Source organism: Alligator mississippiensis, chromosome 13 (genome assembly GCF_030867095.1).
Source record: "Alligator mississippiensis isolate rAllMis1 chromosome 13, rAllMis1, whole genome shotgun sequence".
Taxonomy (NCBI): domain Eukaryota; kingdom Metazoa; phylum Chordata; order Crocodylia; family Alligatoridae; genus Alligator; species Alligator mississippiensis.
This window is the reverse complement of record NC_081836.1, coordinates 42,873,881-42,895,509: the sequence shown is the minus strand read 5'-3', so window position 1 is coordinate 42,895,509 and position 21,629 is coordinate 42,873,881. Positions and strand designations below refer to the sequence as shown.

General features: G+C 45.5%; 1 protein-coding gene across 2 annotated transcripts; it reads right to left on the bottom strand.

The window, feature by feature from the left end:
• Window positions 1-546: 546 nt before the first annotated feature.
• NDE1 (nudE neurodevelopment protein 1) lies at window positions 547-20,149 on the bottom strand. Of its 2 annotated transcripts, none has more exons than XM_006261583.4 (9): window positions 20,062-20,149; window positions 14,166-14,301; window positions 12,551-12,704; window positions 8,862-9,010; window positions 8,472-8,608; window positions 5,634-5,813; window positions 4,399-4,490; window positions 2,591-2,739; window positions 547-1,992 (listed from the first exon to the last, which is right to left on the bottom strand). In XM_006261583.4, exons 2-9 carry the CDS (start codon window positions 14,249-14,251, stop codon window positions 1,899-1,901), a joined length of 1,041 nt encoding a protein of 346 aa, XP_006261645.1. In that variant the 5' UTR covers window positions 14,252-14,301; window positions 20,062-20,149; the 3' UTR covers window positions 547-1,898. The 2 variants fall into 2 exon arrangements, with proteins under 2 accessions (XP_006261645.1, XP_059572691.1); XM_059716708.1 differs by lacking the exon at window positions 547-1,992 and adding an exon at window positions 4,054-4,135 and having other exon boundaries at window positions 2,597-2,739.
• Between the last annotated feature and the right edge of the window lie 1,480 nt (window positions 20,150-21,629).

Sequence of the window (21,629 nt, the reverse complement as noted above, 5' to 3'; positions counted from 1 at the left end):
TGAAGGCTGGTCTTCTGGTTGGGTTCTAGGAGTCACAGGTTCAAGTGTCCGTTCTGCAAGCCCTGTGTGATATCAGAGACCCAGAGAGGGTATATCTACATTTGGACATTTACCAGAACAATGATTTTGAAATAAATTAGGGGGCTGGACTCGATGATCCTTCGCAGTCCCTTCCAGCCCAAATGTCTATGAATCCTCCATGTGATGTTTGTTCCAGGATAAAATATGTTTCCACAGGGAGCTATTCTGACATTTTTATACACGTAAACAAGCCTTCAGAATCTCTTATGTCTTAGGTCCCTAGCTTGAAAATAATAATATCACTTCCCTATTCCCTAGCTCAGAGAGAAACAGGAATCAGATTTTTAAATGTGTTCAACCACCTAAAGATTTTGGCAGGCAATTTAGTACATCTCATGACCTTCCTCATTACAGTAATGAAGGCCACATAAATGAAAGACAGCGCTTCGCTAGGAACCACTCCTAGAGACGTGGCCATCAGGACTAATACCCCCCCAAGGCGCAAAACAGTAGGAGTGAGAAGAATACTGTCTGAACTCTTTACACTTGATAAGTATGGCTGTGTTTCATGCTACATATAGCAGAACAAACAAGCTGAGAAACTGATTAGACCAATATTGGTACATAAATTGTAAATACAACTTGCAGTGAATTCAGAGTGGATCAGGCAATGTTATCCACAGACCAGCATTCAGAATAAGCTTTATTCTGTTCACTGATAAAACCAGACATTATAAAAAGAGTGGGATTAACCTGAGGTTATTTCCTATACCGTAGACATACAGTGCCTGAGAACGACACTGTTACAACAGTACCTGAATGCTGAGTCAAACATAAAAAACACCTTCTTTATCTATTCATAATTTGTGCAAAAATAGTGCAAAAAATATTTGTTACAAATTTCTATGATATAATATTGATACAAGTGACTTTGCTCCATTAAAAAAAAAAGCTCTTATTTTATTGGATAAAAACCTACTTTAAAAAATTCATTTTAATACTTTGACCAGCATTAAGGATTTCTCAGGTTAAAAAGGCATTTCTAAGTTAGTATCAGGAGCAACTAGAAAGGGTGCATTCTTACACTAAACACACAAGGCACATCAATAACAGGAGGTTTAGAAAGCAAAAAAAAAAAAAAAGCACCACCATTGAGATCATAACCCAAGGAAGACGGTCATGTGGAAATTGCAGGAAACCTGAATGTGTTCATTAAATCAGTGCAAAGAACCATGGCACATTCTGGCTGTCTTGAAAAATGCAGCCATTGAGCATTCCCTGCCTCCTTCAACCAGTAGGAAATCTTAATGAAAAGTCACTTTCTCCAGCCTCAAAGGCAGATGGTCAATGAGATTCCAGCAATAAAATTTCTCCACGTAGTCTCATATAAAGCTTACTTGCAATTGCATTGTTGTTTATCCAGAGTCTCACCTTGGAACTAATGGAAGAATATCCTGCCTCCCAATTTGGGTTACTGATGTGTGTGGCCTGCACTAGAAAGTTATCATCGTGATTCAAGCTAGAACAGTAGTTGTGCTGCATACAATTACATTTGTTATTTATTTGGGGAGGGTGGGAAATAGTGTCTCTTCGGATGGCAGTGGCAGTTTATACCAGCAGTGTCACAGAAGAAGCCCTCAAGAAGCTAATATACAGCAGCTGACAGGATTCACAGTCCCATGCTGTGCGGCAGTGCTACTTTGTCGCAGGCTGAGACGAAGGTTGTTGCATTTCCAGCTCATTTACCCTTATTCCAGTTACTTACTACTGCAACTCTATGTTAATATCCTGTTTAGAACTAAAGAGCTTGGAAGAGTTTTCTCCTTTGGGGAAAAAAACCAAAACCAAAATGCTGTGGTCTTAATCCCATGATCTTCTCAGAGTAACATCTTGACTACACCTTGTGGGGAATGGGCCATTGGGGCTCCAATGTTTGAAGGCCTTGTTCCAAACTCCAGACGTTTCACTAACCTGTGGATACAAACAGGTCCATTACTGCATGAGCTGTATGAAGGGCTTGCATCTGCAATCTTTGCTAGGCTGCTGATAAACAGTTTGAGGTATTGACAGCACCTTCCTTCCAAAGTCATTTCTGAAACTAACTTGGCATATCACTAAACCTCCACCTCCATTTCCATATCCCGCCCAGGCAGCAGCAATGGTGTCAGCTCTGGCTCTGGCCCCAGGTCAAAGCCAGAAGCGCAGCAGTTCCCCTGCTGTTGTGTGGTCTCCCCCACTCTCCCTGCCATGCACCCCCTCCTCTGCTGCATGAGCCACTCCAGTCCAGGTCATGGCAGCAGAGGCAACAGTTCCAGCTCCAGCCCCAGCCCCAGCTCCAGCCCCAGCCCCAGCCCAAGGCTGCAGTGCAGCTGATGCAACCACCTGCCCCGAGCTGGTATTCAAATCCAAAACAAGTCCCCCGCCACCCCCACCCTGTTCAGTGGACCGGGGGGGGGGGAGAAGGAACGGAAACCTTGTCTTGGATATGAGTGAATACAGTAATCAAAAAGGGTGAAGGCTTTAAGGTAACAGGTCAGAGCAACATTAACATTCAAAGCCTAGGACTAACCCTGTATCACACAGGGGGAGATGGGAAGGACCCAGTCGTTCAAAGCCATCTCTGCTCCTGTTCATGAATGGGGATGAGGACACGATGGTTCTGTTCGGCGACTGGTCATACACAAAATTCCGACACGATGCAAGCTTGGACTCCAAGGCCTGGAGAAAACACATTTTGTCTAAGGATTAGACATCAGTCTTCTCCCTGGCACTAGGCCCAAGGGAAGATTTTCTAATAATTTAAATCTATGATGGTAAAAGGTGTTTGTGGCTAACCCCAGGAAGGAAGATGAGAGATGCTGCAGATATACAATGGCCACTTCCTTCATGATCATCAGGGATTCGTATTTTCCATTTGCCATGGAAAAACGTGAACTTTCTTTTTTAAAAGGAGAAAAACGTAGACGATGGTAGGGTAAACCTACCATCGTCTACATTTCCGCAAGGGGCTGCTTGGGACTGCGGGTGGGAGCAGGACAAGAAGGGTGCCACATGCATGTACACACATGCACGTGGCAGCAAGGCAGCAGTGGAGAGCAGCTCCTGCTGCCCCCTCCAGTTAAGTTTATGGGTGTGGGGGCTCATGGTCCATGCAGCAGGGGGCATGGGTGATGCAGTGGAGTGGGGGGGGGGGGGTGTCATGTGCCTGTGCCCCCACTCCCCTTCCCCACACACTGAGGGGCTGGGGCGCAGGGGGCATCAGATCAGGAATGACCGTCACAAGAAGAACGGGGTGGGGGGTGCTATGGACCAGGAGTGAGGGGCACCAGGATATCAAAACTGTTTAGCACCACAGAGCAGTGGGGGAGGGAGGGAAACAACAGCCATAGCCAGACCTGTGTCCTGGTAAGCAAAGGGGGCAGGGGAGCTCTGATTTTCCATTTTAAAAACCAAAATCAAATGCCAAAATGTATAGGTATTTAGAATGTGTGTGTATACATATACATATGTAAATAGTATTGTTTCATTTTAATCACGGAAAAACAGATTTTTAGCTTTTTTAAAATCAGAGAATTTGGAATTTTTAAACAGAGCAAACTAGGATCCCTGATGATCGTGCCCTTTATGTCTCATTATTACATGGCTTTTCTGAAGAAATTAACTCTTAGGGTAAGGAGGAGAAAGCCACTAAATGCCGAGTTGAGTTAATCAAGAAAGTCTTGACTGCCACAGAAATGTTAACAGCTCTTTTATAACAGGGCGACTCCTATAGGCCTCGTTTCTTTGTAAGCCTGAATGTTCTTTCAAGCCTTCCACCCTCAACAAGTCAAGGTTCAGGCACCAGGCCGAATGTCTGGGAGTTGCTACTCAGGAATTGCTAGAGGGGGCTAGACACTATGCAGGACACTACAAGGTATACCAGTGCAGGGGCCACCAGAAGCCCTCCTGGCAGTGTACGTTAGCATGCCTGAATCACCCTCTTCCAGAGTGCAGCATATCCCCCCACCTCAAACTGCTCCCATTTACACTGACCAGCTCTGCTTTCCCTTTCCCTGACCCTTCCTCGTCCTCTTCCAGAAAGCTGGAAAGGAATTACAGTCAAGCTGATCAGCATCTGGCATGGGGCAAAGACCAGAGAGGAACAACATTCAGCGTTTAATCAGCTGCGTTATATCGAGAGACAGGTCAGAGTTATAAAATACAGATTCAAATTCCAAAGCTCTCCCTTGCAGAATTCAAGTCTGCCTGGAGCCAAGTGTTGGTTTGAGTTTATCTCTATGGATTCACTCATTTAATACAAAGGCTAGTAGCTCCTTTCCCTCACACAATCCCAACCACTTCCACCGCCCCTGATTAGCCTCGGTCTCAACCACTCACCCCTACTTTCCGTAGCAAGTCTCCCACAATGTTAAGTGCGGATATCCTAGCAGCTGGCGTGAGAGGAGCCCCACTGTAACCATCTTCAAAACCTTGAGGAGAAATTAAAAAATAGGGTTATGCGTTCCATCACATATGTGCAAAGCAGAGAAGCCTTTAACCGCTGACAACAGACCATAGGACATTTGATGGCAAATGTAAATATTTCCTCCTCACCTTTTATCTGAATTACACTTCTCATTACAAAAGAAATCTCTGTGTCTTTGAGACTACACTGGGTCACCGCAGAGATGAAGTACCCGCAATGTGCCCTGGCTTCAAAAGCCCTTTGACTTCACAAGGAGCATTCTGCATCTCTATCACTTGCCATGAAACCAAAGACAAGCAGCACATAAAATATTTCCTTCACAGAAATCAAGGGATCCCAGACTGTATTCCCTGTTTCAAGAATTCCTTGCTCCTCTGTTTTTTATGAGAGGATCTTTTATACCAGCTTTTTTTGATAGAATAGAGGGTTTGGGGATAGGAATACCTGGGTCAGAAGCATTTAGAATTTATCAACACTTGTCACAGCTGTTATATTATATCATTAGTATTGAATATCATCACAAGAAACCAACTCTTCCCTGTATACAAGCCCAAAAATACAGCTGAGCTTTCTATACTAAAGTTTTTTTAAAAAGTATGGATGATTGGAGACAAGAAGAAGGAGGCTGTTGTTTAACTAGTCAGCACTCATGAAAACAAACAACTAAAAGTATGGATAAGGGCAAGCAGTTAGTAGTTTGCTACAGACAGTGATATGGTCACTCTCCTGCTGTTTTGGAGCCAAGTGTCTCTAATTCAGCAACCATCCTCTGGCTACTTCAACATCTTTGCACAACCAAGAGTACTAGCACATGTTGACACCTAATCTCCTTTCCATCAAAGTAATCCAGGATAATCAGAGACTGCTACTGACTCTATATTAGGTTATTCATTAGGTTCTTTCACGTTTTTTAGCACCTCACATTTTTATAATGAATTGCCTAGACGTACACCAAACCACTTAGCTTAAAACACTTGTCTCATTCAGCCCTGAATGTTCAGTTCTACTTCTGTGTTCTAGTTCTGGCGATTTAGTTTAGAAAATTTTAAATGCTTACATTAAATGCTTAAAATTTAAATTCCTACGCTGAAAAGGGGAACTGGATTGTATGACAGGCTTACACCTGACTGCTGTTGGTCTCTCCTACCTCTTCTGAAAGTTCCTGGAGTGCTCAGACTGACACTGGGTCCCCTATGGGCTATAGGGGTAGAAGGCACGGATAAGGTTGCTTGCACAGCTGTGTCCGTTCTTTCCGCCTCCAGAGTACTTCGTATAGGCGTTTTGGGTTTCTCCTGCTTCTGCTGCACTGCAAGTTCTTGCCGTAAGTCTAAAGAGAAACATTTGGGATACATATTTCAATATAGATCAACATGCATGAAAAATGCTCTTGTTAGGTTATATGGCTGACCTTCCCCACCATTGCATTTCATTGCCTCTGTCTATGAAGTAGCTTCTATAGCAGGGGCAGGCAAAGTCCAGCCCTCAGCCCTCTCCATTTCCCAGCAGCCCCTGCCCAGATTGCTACAGCCGGTTTCCATGGAGAGCTCAGCAGCAGCAGTGCCCTGACAGCAAGGGGTCAGGGTTTCCATGGAAACTGGCCCCAGCAGCACTGGCAGGGCACACAGCTGAGCAGGGAGCTGTTCCAGGGCTCAGCTCTTCAGTAACGCCGAGTGTCGCAAAACCATCACGAGATTCAGGATTTCGAAGTCAAAATAACTCCGACTCGCGAACTCCCGATCCAACCCTCAGCTCTCTGGATTTTCCCAGCTCGTAAGTGAAGGGAAAGGGGGGGAGGAAAGGGGAGGGGGAAAAAAGATCGAGGCCCCCACAGTGAGGGAGGGGGTGGGGAAGGAACAGGGCAGGGGTGAATGAGGGCCCGGGGCCAGTCATCCAGAGGTGCAGGGGAGGGGGGCAGCTCCCCGCAGCAGCACGCACCCCTGGGGGAGGCATGGGGGCATGTGCCCCCCATGGGGCAGGGGCAGGCTGCCCCCTGCGGGCTGGGGCTCTGTGCCCTGCTCCAGAGCTCAGCCTCACAATGCCATTGCTACCTGCCAGGCAGGCAGGGGACTTGGGGCAGGCGGCACATCCCCATGGGGGACATGGGACAGGAGGCACACTGCGGTCCCATGGCTGAGTTCCTGGGATAAAGGCAGCAGGGTACAGAGCCCTGAGAGAGCAACCTGCCTCTGTCCCACGGGAGACACGTGCCCCCATGCCTCCCCCAGGAGTGTGGGCTGCTGCAGGTAGCCACCCCTACCCCCAGCACCTCTGGACAACCCGCCCCGGCCCCAGGGCCCCATTCACCACTGCCCCTTCTTCCACCACACTCCCTCCCTCCCTCCAGGGCCCTTGATCTCCACCCCCACTTTCCCTCCATTTACCAGCTGGGTGCTGTCCCTGTGTCTCTGTCTATCTGCTCCTCACTCTCAAGCCACAGCCCACCCAGCCCTGCTGCTGCTCCTCACTCCTGACCCACAGTACTCCACATCATAGATTCAGAGATTGTAGAGTCGGAAGGGACCACAAAGGATAGTCATGTCCGACTCCCTGCTCCTGGCAGGAAAGAGGACCAAGGTCAGACAAGCCTCCTCTTGTCTATCAAGCCTCCTCTTGAAGACCTCCAAGTTAGGCGATAGTACCACCTCCCTTGGAAACCCATTCCAGATTCGGGACACCTTTACTGTAAAAAATGTCTTCCTAATGTCCAACCTGAATCTAGTCATCTAGTCTCCACTAGTTTGCACCCATCCTGCCAGGGTGTATGGGGAACCTCTCTTTCCAGGCTCCAAACCCCCCCTCACCCACAGCCCCCAACACCTTCACAAATAACACACACACATTTCAAATATAGCATCCCATGATTTACATGCCAATCTCTCGACGTTTTAAGAGTTCATCTCATGATTTTTGGCACGGTGGGGTTGGCAATACTGGATCTTGCAGCGGTGACAATGTGGTCGGAATCGGGGCAGAGCTGGGAATCCACTCCCCGCATACCCCAGGCAGGGGCGGCACAGGCAATGGATCATACTCTGCCCCAGCTCCGGACCATGCTGTCACCATTGCAAGATCCCAAACCCGGCCGTGGAGCCTGTCCTTACCCAACCACATGCTCTGCCAGCACTGCTGGGGCTGGTCTCCATGGAAATCCTAACTCCGTGCTGCCAGGGCACTGGCACTGCTGGGGCCCCATGGAACCCAGCCGCAGCAAGAGGCAGAGGCTACTGGGAAATGGAGTCTGGCCTCTGGCCAGATCTGCCATTTTGCCCACCCCTATTCTACAGGCTAAAAATTCTGAGCATCTTAGCCTGACCAATCAGGAAACCAGGCCTTACTGGGATTGTGTCACCCTCATGATAGTGATTCCAGGTATAATTTTACTGCTACTTATTAACTGTGCACTTCAAGATGACAATGAACTCATCCTCCATCCATCACACAGATGAAGAGTTTTACTCCCATTTTACAGATTGGTAAACTGGGCATAGGGAAAATAACTGAATTGTTCACTGTGAAGTTTGTGTGAATTAAACAAATAGTATTCACTCACGAGGGTATATTAACAAATGGCCTCTTCAGACTGTCCTCATTGGCTCCTTTCTTTTAAGCTGGTAAAGGATGGAGATAGACAATATCCCTACTGTATTAGCTAAAAATCACATCCTTTGAACTCACAATGAAGTGTGCAGCTAGGACAAAAGAATGTATGCCCCACCCCAAGAGGATGTCCTTGTCTCTAAAACAGAGGCCTCACAGAAGGACATACGGCATTCTGGGACACGTCTTTGGCCCCTGGTCTGCTACTGAATACTCTCAATACAGCAGAGGAGCAGGGGAGCTTCCTGAGTTGTTTCTAAAAATTAAGGTCCAAATGCCTCACAAAGTTAAACGCCCAACTTACCAGACACTGACAGTTGGGGGAGGATTTAATAATTGGGAGTTTGGAAGGGGAAGCAGGGGTCTACCTAAACCAATGTTTTCTAACCTCTAGCTTCATCCTTCAGGCGCTGCACTGACTCCAGGAGGTTCTCCTTCTCATCCAGCTCACTTTCCAGAAAGGCATTTCTTTCAATAGCCTGGTTTAAACGCTGTTCAAAATCTTCCAGGGACATTATAGTGGCTCTGTGTAGCCAGAAGAAAAAGAAATTTATACAGTGGTCACTACTGGATTCTCCACATAAACCCTATTTCAGTGTGGAGAGTGGAAAGCAGAAGTGACTTAACTTTAAGCTTGTAAGGGATTAAGAAACAAACAATCCAACATATGTACTGCAGCTTCAGAAAGTTCAGTCTAACCAGTACAGCACCATAATGCACCTGCTCAATTTTATGAGACCCCCAAAACAAGGCAGAATTGGAAAAACATCTTTGCCACCTTTTTGCTCTTTCCAAGTCATCATTTGCTTGCTCAAGTTCCCGAATATACTTCTGAAGTTGATCTTTAATGGCTTTTGTCTGCGCCAGGTCTTCTTCTAGTGAGGAGATCTGCCGATAGCCTTCTGAATGCTGCATTTCAATCTTTTCCTAACCAAAGAAAAACAAATCACCAGGTCAGGGATTTAGCAGACACATCCCCTCCTTCCTGCTACATTTACTCTGCCCTTCTCAGTCAGCAAGATGTGGGTCCTAGCAACAAACTTCTCATAGGCCCAGGCTTCTACTGGCAGGTCCCAAAGTAAGCTTAGGGCTTTAGCCACTGCAGATACAATTATCTAAGCTGGTTACCTAATAGGACATTTTTAAAATATGATGTCAGTATCCCTTTCAGGCATACGCATAATCTGGCCTGTACTGCAATAGTTCACACACCACAGCCTTGGCAAAGAACTACTTTAACTTGCCAGATTCCTTTCTTGAAGATCCCAAGATTGCCACCCATTAACATTCCTAAAGCACTTATCACCCCAGTCGCTAGGCAGTCAACTTAAGTCACTAAAACAAATCCACAAATCAGAAACTCTTTATTTCCATCCTTAGTAATTTAAAGAGAGCAGTTTCAAGATGTGGGTGAAGCCATGCAAAATTAAGAAACTCTGAACTGATAATAGGATGATTAGGCGCAGACACCAAACATTCCACAACTTTTTACACTTTATTCCTTAGTCTAAATGTCTTGAGCATGAACAAAGGCATAGTTTAACTTAAAATTTCCAAACAGTAAGCCCATTTACTGAAAACACAAGACCTACAAACTGGGCTCTGAGGCAGTATCTCTGTTTATTTTTAGATAGCATGAACTCTACTGTTTATACTTGGGGTGGAAATACAGAGGACAATTGGGGAAGCTCAAAGCTGGAGACTGTGGGACCTGGCAAACTTCTGCATTGTTGACCTAGATGCGGACACTGGTTCTTGAAATAGATGGGAGCTACCAAGCTCAACAGCCTCACAAGTTTAAAGCTTCTCTCTCTTGAACTGATTTAGATAAAAGACCAGAACTGTGAGGTCTGAGCCTTTGTTTTTTTGCAAACTGTAATAAACTGTCAGCTGATCTGGTAATCAATGGAGTCTCTGTTCCTTCATTGCAGGCTGTCACCGTAGTTTTCAGTCTGAATGAATAGCCAATTGTTAAAGAGCTTGTCTCCTACAGAATATGCTTTATCAAGTTCTTTGCAGTGAGGAATTATTAGTTTTTCCAAATATTTATTCTGATCTTTCTGTGGCTTTATAGTGATGTGCATCATTTCCATCCCAGGTTCCCTGACAAACAATGCTTGTCACCTCCTCTCTTATACCAAAACGTTCTGCATGTGGGAAGAATGCACTTACCCGCTAGCTCATACAGCAACAAGTTTATTGCAGATTTTATTTTCATTGGAATAGTTTACCTTCTCCCCAAGAGCGTCATCCCGGGTGGGTTTGTGTAGGACTGACGCAACAAACTACACCAACGTTCTATGCAAGACGTCAGGAGATCAGTATTTTAAGGACATTTACCTGTTGGACTGAGCAGTACTTTAAACCGCCCGTTGTAATACAACATACGGCTTTGGTTTTGATTTTGTTTCTGGAAAAGTTTTACAAAGTGCAAAAAAAAATAAAAGTCCCTTAAAACGAGTCTAAATTGTTTAGTGTCCCCATCAGGTGTTTATTACCTAGTTAGTGACGCATGGAAACAACTCGTACAACAAGCACTATAAGTAAAACCCAGGTTCATCAGCTATACATACAGCTTAATTCTCCTTAGTTCAGTATTCAATCCAATTCAGCAGAGCATAATTCATTAATTCTGTGCTTGTTTCCACAAATATTGAACTGGGAAAATGCTGAGGAAAATTCTTCAGGTTTCAGACAACTTATATTTAAAATATTTATACTAAACCTCCAAACAAAGAGTCACCAAGATGATTTCTGAACAGCAGATGTCAAAGACAAACCTTTGTCAAATTTGAGTAAACTTAGTACAATTCCCCAATAGTGATAATTATTGGAGGGCTTTTTTCCCCGCTTTTAGAATACTCAGCAAGAGACTCCTGAATGTGCCCAAAACAGAACCAGACCGATTTTGTTTTTTCTACTGTATCCTTCTGATGTTCATAGATTCATAGATGCTAGGGTCGGAAGGGACCTCAACAGATCATCAAGTCTAACCCCCTGCCTAGGCAAGAAAGAGTGCTTCTGTGCTGCTGAGAGGGTCACTTCCCAGCCAGTAGATGGGCTGGATATTTTTGCACCCCAGGTGCAGCACTCTGCACTTGTCCTTGTTGTACTGCAGGCTGGGTCTGGTGGGGTCCCAACAACGGAAGTAATGTTCTTCCATTACTGTCTCCCAATTTTGTTCAAATAATTTCACCTCAATGAGATTGTATCCTGAAAGTGCTATAAATGAGCACTTTTCCTTTATAGACCTCAAAAGCACTTTTCAGAAGGTGCAAGTTTTGTTATTCACAGACGGAGGAACCAAATGCCGAGTGGTTAAATTCCCCTTCCATCAAGACAGCTAGAGACTACTTTAAGATGCGGTATTAATGGAATACATGTCTGATTCCCAGCACCTGTCCTACCCACTAGACCAGGGGTGCTCAGCCTCCACCCTGGGGAGCCAGATGTGGCCCTCAGAGCCTTAGAATCCAGCTTACGGGTCTCTACAGGTTGGGAAATAAGGTGGTGTGGGAGCAGTGGCAGTTAATATCCCCAATCCTCTGCTGCTAAAATCCTAATCCCTGTGGAATGGACCAGATTTGAGCTATGAACCCTCTCCCCACATGGCCAGATTGTAGCCAGGCCATATCCTCTTCCCTCCACATGGCTGAGTTGGGACCAGGCTGCCAGGTTGGGGCTGGCACCCCCCACAATCTCCTGCAGGGCCAGGTCATGACCCTCCCATCTGCGGGGCCAAGTTAAGGCTAGACCAAGCCCCCTAAATCCACTAAAGAGCTGGATCAGGGTAGGGCTGCACCTTTCCCCTTTCTACGGCCAGATGGGGCCCCACCAGACCCAGCCTGAAGAGGGACTGGGCACTGCCCATCTAACCCCCTGGCCAACAAGGTTGAGCACCACTACACTAGACCAATGAGATGTACAGATATAGTGATCACAGCCACTGCATGTTTAAACAAGCTAATATCACTGTGCTGTGCAGGAACACAGCGCAACTGAATTTACCTCTGGATTACTGACAATCTTTTATTGCTGTGGTTTACTACCTGAGCCTGTAAAATAGTACTGTATAGAGAGAAGACAGAAGAGGTTTGACAGTACGAACTATAGCATTTAGGGGTGCACCAATAGAGCTTTGGCTCCTGGATGCCTGTGTGCTGTGCTGCAGCTGCAAACACACATGTGGCATTAATCAGCCATGTTGTTGGCCACTCAGCCAAAAAAAAGCTGATTGCCAATACAGTCAATTTTTCTTATAATCGGTGCCGATTCAATATGGGACCGATGTATTGCTGCACCTCTAATAGCATTAGTCCCGAGATCCTTGCAAATGACTGCTTATTTTCTTGATATTGATGCAAACTATCTTTGTGGTTTGGCAATCTATGTCATTATGACCAGCGCATCACTATTAGTGGAGTTCTATGCTTCTTGGAGGACTTCTCCTCCTGGCTGTCTCTTTACCTTAATTGACTCCAGCTCCATTCGAAGGCGATTATTTTCTGACAGAAGGTCCCGATTTCTGGATTCTGTTTGTTGCAGCTGTGTCTCCAGCTCTGCTTCATACTCCCGGCTCCCCTCCTGGAACTCCCGCAGCTCCTCCTGTGTATTCTCTGCACTAAAGCACAATTCCAGTTACAGAGTTATCTTGGATCAAGGCTCACTAATGCTACCACCTCACTCACAATGCAAACGTGACCAAATCAAATGCTCTGTGAGCCCTAATACAGCTGAAGGGTCTAGGCCTGCCTTCCACATATACATTTTCAAAGAAAAGCAAAATAGAAGTGCTGGCATGAAGATGCCTCTCTGTAATCAAGACACACTGGCTGCTTACAGATGTAAAAGAAAACCAAAGCAGCAGCAGTTTACTTTAAATTCAGTGTGTCCCCTGAGCTAAGCCCAGAACATGCCTAGAAGATGCATCACGTTAGTTTGCTCCAACTCACCCAACATCTGCATAGATCAGCTGCTCCAGCAGGACTTTTCTGGTGCTTTTATCTAATAACTGATTGAACCCTCAAGCAGCAAACCATGGTTTTTGTTTTTTCTCCACAACTGTCAGCAGCTATTCATACTGAACAAATACCTCTAACCATTCATCTCCAGACAGGGGATTACAGGCCCAGTCCCTCTACTGGAGTGCAAGACATTAATAGGATCCTACGAGCTTCTTATGTTGCACACCCTCCGTCATGCTTAATTGATTGAACATTTAAGATACTAAAATATTTAAATATTTGTGAAATCTCATGTGCAGAAATTTCCTCTGCACCATGCAGAGAACACAAGCCTGTTCTCCATATTAATCCAAATATTGCTACAATGATCTGAAAGAGGTCTGAATATTCAACATCAATGTATTTTCCAGGCCTGATCCCTAGAGATATATGCAGATGGCCCTAGAGGGATATAACCTTCTGACCTGCAAAGCTATGAAGGTCACAATTTGCACCACTGAACTGGCTGAAATATTCCATTTACCCTGACCTGTATGAAGAGAAAGAAGATGCAATGAAGATGCTCCACTTGACCCAGGAGTTTACTCTGACTTTGGATACTGTTGAACTGTATCTGGGCAACATATTCCTGACTCAAACTACTTCTGAAAGGCTGCTGGAGAAGCAAATGCTTTCATGGGGGCCTAAAAACTCAGGATCAGCTATGATGATTTCACAACTCCATCCACTACAGGATTCCTCAGTGGGTTACAGGATCCTGTGCTCTGCAATTAGAGACACTCTGAGCACCCAAAATCCTGCTGCAGTCTGTGATAGGCCAGGGTCATAGACACAGGAAAGGCAAGGGCCTTGGGTTGTCTTTTGCTTAGCACTACCAGATGACCAGATTTAACTCAACAGGCACACCCTCCATGCTAGCAGTATCCCCACATAGGGTGGGGAACCTGCCTCAAGATTTTGCCCCACCTCTACGAAACCCTATGCTGCTGACTGATGCTAATGTCACCACACCTTCACCACTCTTGCTTCCCATAGCAAATGGATTTAAACTGGCTCAACCACATCTCCACAGCTCTGACTGCAATGTGCGCACACCCTATCACACACGTTGCCCTTACCACTGCTTGTACTTCATCGCCAGTTCTTTCCAGTATCTAGTTTCTTCTTCCACTGAACTGAAGTGATGTCCTTCCAAGTCTTCCATGGTGAAGTCCCCAGTTGAAGTCTAGAGCTCTTGTTGCATTTTCTTCCCCTCTGGAAGTTAAAAATAAATAAATCACAAATTCAAGCACCAGCATCCTCCTGTCACTGTATTATCCCACTGCATCCACCTATAGGAAATTTCATCCCGGGAGGCATTCAAAACCAAACTGGACAAAGTCGAATGTACTCCACACCAAAGGAATGAGTAAGTTACTTATTTAGAGCTGTTCTCTCTCAAAGGTCCCTGAATTTGCTGAAGACTGGTACCACACATCTCATTAAGTTACTTCACCCTCCATTTGACTACATGGTTCTATAGAATACAGAACACGATGGTCACAGCATAAACAGCAGCTATGGAGATGCAGCCAAACACAGCTGGGGAGGGCGACAGCCCGGAGAGCGCGGTGCCTGGTAAGACCAAGGGGAGGGACACCCAAAGAAATAGAACAAGGTCCTGCAACTAAGAAATTGAACAACCTGAAATGCAATTAGGTTTCACTTCAGCCACAGAGGCGTGGTATTTACTCCAGCACAAGGAACATTTTGATTAAAATTTCTCAGATAGTGAGTTCCTTGGGTATAATTTTCAAAAGCAAACAATCTATGAGCATAACTGCCTAAATCAGTTGGGCACGTGACAACTTTTTCTACCCAATTACTTGAACTTGGCGACTCTGAAGAATTGAGAAACGTAATAACCAAATGCCATTCCCTGATGCAGTTTATAGATGTTACTAAAAGGTGTTAAAAGCTAAAACTGTTTCATGCGCAAGTCTTACAGATGAAAAAAGGTCAATTAAGGTGTCTGCAAGGTTGGGCGAGGCAAGGATTATGCACAGACGAACATCCTCAACCAATACACACCTCTACACACTGTGGAGTAACCAGACGAGGAGCAAAGCTCCTCCTTTATCACCAGTCAGAGAACCAAAAATGCAGGAGACTCCAGGGCCAAGAAGACTGCGACTGATTTCAAGCCGCCACTTAGATTAAATTTAAATGCCACAAAAGGCAACAGAAAGAGTGCTCCTCCAATTTATTTACACACACAGGTGTTGACCTTAAAAGGGTAAAGAGCAAGCTCAACTAAAGCTTTGAAGATTTTCAGTAACACAAGATCGAACTGTCACAAACCCCACCATGACCGATTCAAGCTGGACATCAGGAAGAACTTCTTTGCTGTCTGAGCCCCCAAGGTTTGGACTAGACTGCCACCAGAGGTGGTTCAAGCACCTACTTTGAACGCCTTCAAGACACATTTGGATGTTTATCTTGCTGGGATCCTATGATCCCAGATGACTTCCTGCCCCTGGGGCAGGGGGCTGGACTCGATGATCCTCTGAGGTCCCTTCCAGCCCGAATGTCTATGAAATCCATACACATCCAATACCCTGCTCCTGTACACATTCACAAAACCCATATTCTAGCAGGGGCTCGTGGTATTAAAGGGAAGTTAAACAAGGCCCTTAGAGCAAGATACTGCTGCCAAAAAATTCTATATCCACAGATTTTAGACCAGGGGAAATAAAATAAATCCAAGGCACCATCATATATGGCCCTCTGGGGACCTCCATAAATGAATCCTGAAATATTACAAAGACCATCTGATCTCTCATTCTCCCTCAGGGTTGAGGCATGCAAGATCACTTCCTGGCTTGGCTCACCATTAAAGCCTTTGGGCAACAGTATCAAATGAATCTAAATAATTTAAGAGCCTAAGGTCCCGATTCCTAAAGGTCTTTGCACCTAGTTCTGTTGAGCACTGCAACGCAGAAGTGATTACCATGGCTAGAGCCACCAATGCGCTCAAAAGCCAAAGTGTATGAACAAACTAATTATAATGAGTTATACTATCACGATATTGATTGTACCAAGGAGGTGGAGGGTATTACTGCAGTTTAGGTACACTGCAGTACTGTTTCATGTGTCTGTTCTAACTTGCAGTAAGTGGATGCTAACCAAGGCAGCTTTCCCTTGAAGGAAACAGAGCTAAATCACGACAGCTTAATTTCCCCATGTCATGGTTTAATTCATTTGTCGATCCCTTAGTGCAGCGCTCAGCAATGCTTGTTAGCAGCGGGCTGGAACAGCCAAGCTCAGGTCTGGAGCAAGCCAGCACTAGCATCAGGCCACTGCCACTGCTGCTTCTCCCTCCTACCCAGCCACAGCACAGGCAAAAACCCATCTGCCAAATGCTGCCAAAGCCCTGTCACCAGAATACTGACAAAGGACCCCAGCCCTGCAGGCTGGATCCAATGGCTCCGCAGGCCACCAAACCCTGCTTTAGTGCCTAAGCTGCTTGTGAAAATGGGACCCAGCCACCTAAGGACTGCTTGCAATGCAGAGCAAAACAACATCTAAATCTAAAAATGTGAGTCTAACTCTCCTTCAGTGGGAGTTAAATGTATTGGAGGGGAGGGGGCCAAAAGGAAGTCCAGAAGTATCCAAGTATTAGGTCCAAAGGAACTTTGGTCTGTTTAAACAGACCAGAATAAAAAAAAATACAAAAACCCTAAGTGCTAATTAGATACGTATGATGCAAGCAACACATCTAGGATTAGAAATCACGGGCATTCATACACATACTTTTTTTCCAGCGACACACCGGTAAACCTGCTGCTTTGGAGGCTTGATTAATCTGAGTGAGCTGAGAAGAGCTGAGCTGCGCCGTGTGCAGGTGTATAAGTGGCAAAACATGCATCAGCGCGCAGCAAATGGTGGCAGTGCGCTGTTGAACTAAAGCATCTCCGAGATGTTTTAGTTCAAAAGCGTGCCGCCATTTTCTCCACACTAGCATGCATTTTGACACTTATATAACTGCATGTGTCACAGCCCTGGGTGCTTTTCAAAGTGCCTGGCACCGCGATGCATGCATGTGTAAAAACGCCCCATGAGTGGCCAACACTCAATACTTGGCTCAGACTTATATCTGCGCTGAATTTGGTCTAAGGTCCTTTTGTCCCCCTACACATGGGCACACAGTTTTGAGGATGGGGAGGAGGATTTCTGTTTAGGTTCCAAAGGGCATGACTACATGGGTAAAACTTCCCAACAGACCATACAGGTATAATTTATAATGTAATAGAGATTGTAATGGACTGCCAAAATAACCTCTTGTGTGGTTGTCCTTATAAATTATACTTGTATGGTCTGTTGGGAAGGTTTAATTTATAAGGACAACCACACAAGGTTATTTTGGCAGTCCATTATAATCTCTATTACATTATATAACGTTACATTTCTCTTTGCAAACAAGTCCTAACATACACCTAAAAACTCTGAAAACATATATAATTGGGCACACTTTGTTCCATCACTCTCACCCCTAAGTAATACCTACGGCCAACTCATTTCAAATTAATGATGAAACTGGAAGTACATGTTTGAAAAATTTGAGGCCCTCCATCTGTTACGACAATGTAACATGATAGAACATGAGTTGTTTTATACCGTAGGTGTGTGTCTCATGCCTCCAACTAGCTAGGATGTACAATTAGATAATAGTACATCCAGACTTCTTTCCATCCACATCACAAGGCAACATCCAAAATACATCCAAAATGATTAAATGTAAGGTAGAGATGTTTATATGTCATTTTCAAAATAGCTTTCTTTTAACTAAACTTTGCCCTTGCATTTTAGGCTACCAGAGCCAGTCCAAATGTTAAGTTTCGTCACAAATAAACTTCAACTGAATCAAAATGCCTCCATGAATTTTTGGTTTATCTTAAAATACCAGAAAAAACATTTGTTTTGAAACTCTCTTATGCATTTACCACCAATGCAATGTGCTGCTGGCACCAAAGAACTCGATTTTAAAGGTAAAAAGTTAAACCAATTAGTGTAACTTTTCTAAAACTTAGACAACAGCCAAAATGAGAAAGTTTTGTCATTTTTTTTTAATTTTCACTTTTCACTGTTACTACTATACGCAGCAAAGATAAGGAAGATGTTTTTAAAATAGTTTTGTTTTCACTTGGCAACACCCCCTTAAACTAATGCCAATCTGTTGGCCTGGTAGACATATATGGTTTTATGTGAAAAAGAATACCAAATGATACTGCAGAAAAGCTGTTAGTTCTGTTTTGAAAAAGTTTTTAGCAATGTTTAGTACATGCTTTATTGTTGCCATCAAAAACAAGATGAAGTGACACACACAGGCACTTTGCCTACACCTCATTTTCATCTATGTAGAAACCGGGAAGAAATATTTGGTCAGACTTCCTGCTTGTAACTAGTACAGCTGGTCACACACATTACAAAATCATAGCATCAGTCAGACACTGAAGTTGTAGGTGAGGAACAAACTGCTGCAGCAACAAAACCAATGTCTGCATGTTTCATTCCAGGAAGTGATTTCACAGAAGTGACATCAGTGCTGCAAGATACTTGGACACAATATACAGGACCACAGCTCATCTGCAATATAATTTGAGTAGAGGAATGAAAATATAGTACCTTCTGTTAGAGAGAGAGAGCAAACCAGACCTATGGTTTGAAACAGTTCAAAACAACTCTTGCGCTTAAAATAAAAAAAATAGATGTTTTAAAGATCCATTTAACTTGCCAGCTCTGCAGTTACCACAGCCAGGCTTCAGAATAACTCCACTGCCTAACACCAAATGGGTACAAACTCCTGGAAGGCCGCTTCAGACTCAATTCCAGGAAAAACTCCTTCACAGTCAGGGTGTCCAGACTGGAATAAACTCCCTCCAGAGGTGGTGCAGTCAACTACCTTGGAAATCTTCAAAAGGAGACTGGACAGTCACCTCAGTGGGGTCACTTGACCCCAGTTGTCTTTTCCTGCCTAGTACAGGGGGACAGGACCCGATGATCTACAAGGTCCCTTCCAGCTCCTAACAATCTCTCCTAATTGATGAATCAGCTGAAACAAGTTCTCTTTGCTCCTAGAGAAGAGGGTTTCACCCCCTATACAAAGGCACCGACTGTCAGGCCAGGCCTCTCTTGGTCTGCTCTTTGGTACCATGTAAACCAGTACAGCCTGTTCCATGGTCAGGCTGTCAGTGGCTAAACGGGCACCCCCACCTGGGCTTGCCTGGGTGAGGAGGGTGTGGGGATACTCAGCAGGACTAAAAACAAGACCTGTCCAAGGGCGGATGAGCTTCCTGTGAGCCAGCGGCCATCCATACCTGGAGAGATGGGTGCCACCACGTCACTCTGCCCAAAGAGTTTTTAATGCCGCAAAGCAACTCAACTAACTTCACCGGAGCAGAGGAGGGTTGCGACAGCATCTAAGGTGCCCCAACAGTTGCGGCAGCCTCGGGACTGACGTGACCTGACAAAGGCACCAAGCTTCGAACTTCCTAAAGCCGCTCGGTGCTGTATCACACCACAGGCCACTTCCTTTTGTTTAAAAGCCACAAAAGGAAATGGAAAGAAGCAGCGGTCATGGTCAGTGCTTCGCAGTTTCCAGCAGCCAGCTGGGAATGGCAGGGCAGGCTCCTCATCTCTGGTCATGCCGGCCCAATGCCCTCAGCCCCACGGGTCGAGCAGCTCTTGCAGAGTCTGGGATGCCAATTCCGTGCCCAACTGAACACACCCCCCAAAAGTTCCCATGAAAGTTAGTCCCGGCGCGGGACAGAGACTGAGGCTGGCAGGGGCGATGCAGAGGCTGGCCCCCGGCCTCCGGCGCTGGGGTCTCAGGGGGGAAGGGGGGAGAACGATGCAAGAACACCCGGGGCGCGCCGGCCACAATGGGACGCAGTCACGTGGAGCCACCCTGCGCCGCCCCACCGAGCAGGGGAACCCGCGACCGGCCTCGGCCTCCCGCCCAGCCCGAGCGCTCACCGCCACTGTCACTGCCACCTCCGCTGCCCAGCTCCGGCCGCCGCCCCGCACTGCCCGACCCCGCCGTGCCCGCTCCGCCGCCCTGCCCCGGGCCCCATCCGAACCAATACAACCAACCTCTGCCCGCCGCCCGATTGGCCGCCGGGTCACGTGCTCAGAACGCGCTCCTCCAATCAGCTGCGAGAGAACACCGCCCTCCGAACGCACAGAAAGTTTGTTTCTTTCTAAAGGAACGCGAGCCCCCGGGGCGGGGTAGGCAGGTCTGCTCCTCTCCAGTTCCCGGCGCTCCTGGAGACCGTCTGCCTGTGTCGCCGTCTCTCTTTGTTGTGATTCATGTATTTATTTTACACCACCTAAACCTGCTGGGGGCTTTGGAAGCCGTAGGATGATACAAGCCCATGTCTGCGCTTACATCAGCGTTTGCCTTTCCTCACGTGAATGCAGATGCATTAGTTTTTAGGGCCTGTAGTGTGAGCTGGGACAGAAGAGTTCTAGTGTTATAACCAGGACTTAAAACTCCTGGCAGAGGTGGTAACTTTTATTAAACCAGCTAGATATTGGCAAAAGAAATTATTTATTTGCAAGCTTTCGGGCACCCTTCATCAGGCCTAGGAGATTGCAAAGACTGTAAATGTTCCCCTGGGTTGAAATGAAAGTTCATATTTCACAGGAGAGCTGACAGCGTGGTAAAATCTCCTGTTTGGAACCGAAATGCAAAGCTCTAGAGCTCTTGGTTCAGAGATGATATCTGTTATTAGACCAACTAAAAATAGCAAAAAAAATAATCTTTTGCTGCAAGCTTTCAGGCGCACACACCCTTCCTTCAGGTTCTGAGGAAGGACGTGTGCGCCCAAAAGTTTGCAGCAAAGGATCATTTTTTTCCCATGTTTTAGTTGGTTTAATAAAAGGTATCATCTCTGAACCAAGAGTTCTAGAGCTTTACATTTAGTTTTGTCTCAAACCAACACAGCTGCCAAATACATCCCTGTTTGGAACAGGTCATTTTGTGCAGATAGGCTCAGAAAAGTTGGAAAAGTCTTTTTGCCTCCAAGTTGTCTGGTGGGAAGCAGGATGTAGAATCATATTTCCTTCTGGTTATGATATTTCATATTTCACAGAAGAGTGGAAAGATTAAATGCTCTTCTGGGCAGGGATTTCTTTTGTGTAGAGGTATCTCTGTGCTCTGTTAGGATGCAAATTAGCTCAAACAAAGGCAGGAGCACGGGCTCGGGTTTCAGGTGGTAAATTTTGCTTCTTTGTAAAATTATGAAGTTTTCATTTTAAAAAGTGGCTGAAATTCTATATCTTCCATGTGTCAGGTATCCAGGTTGTAACCATATTGGTCTAGAGGCAAAAGTATTATAATCGGGGGGTGGGGGGGGTGTATGCATGGGCAGACAAGGTTCTTTGGGTAGATGTGATATCTTTTATTAGACCAACTAAATAGTTAGAAAAGTTATTCTTTGCAAGCTGTCCAGCACAAACACCCAAAAGCTTGCAAAGAACAAGTTTTCCAACTATTCAGTTGGTCTAATAAAAGATATCACATCTACCCAAAGAACGCTGTC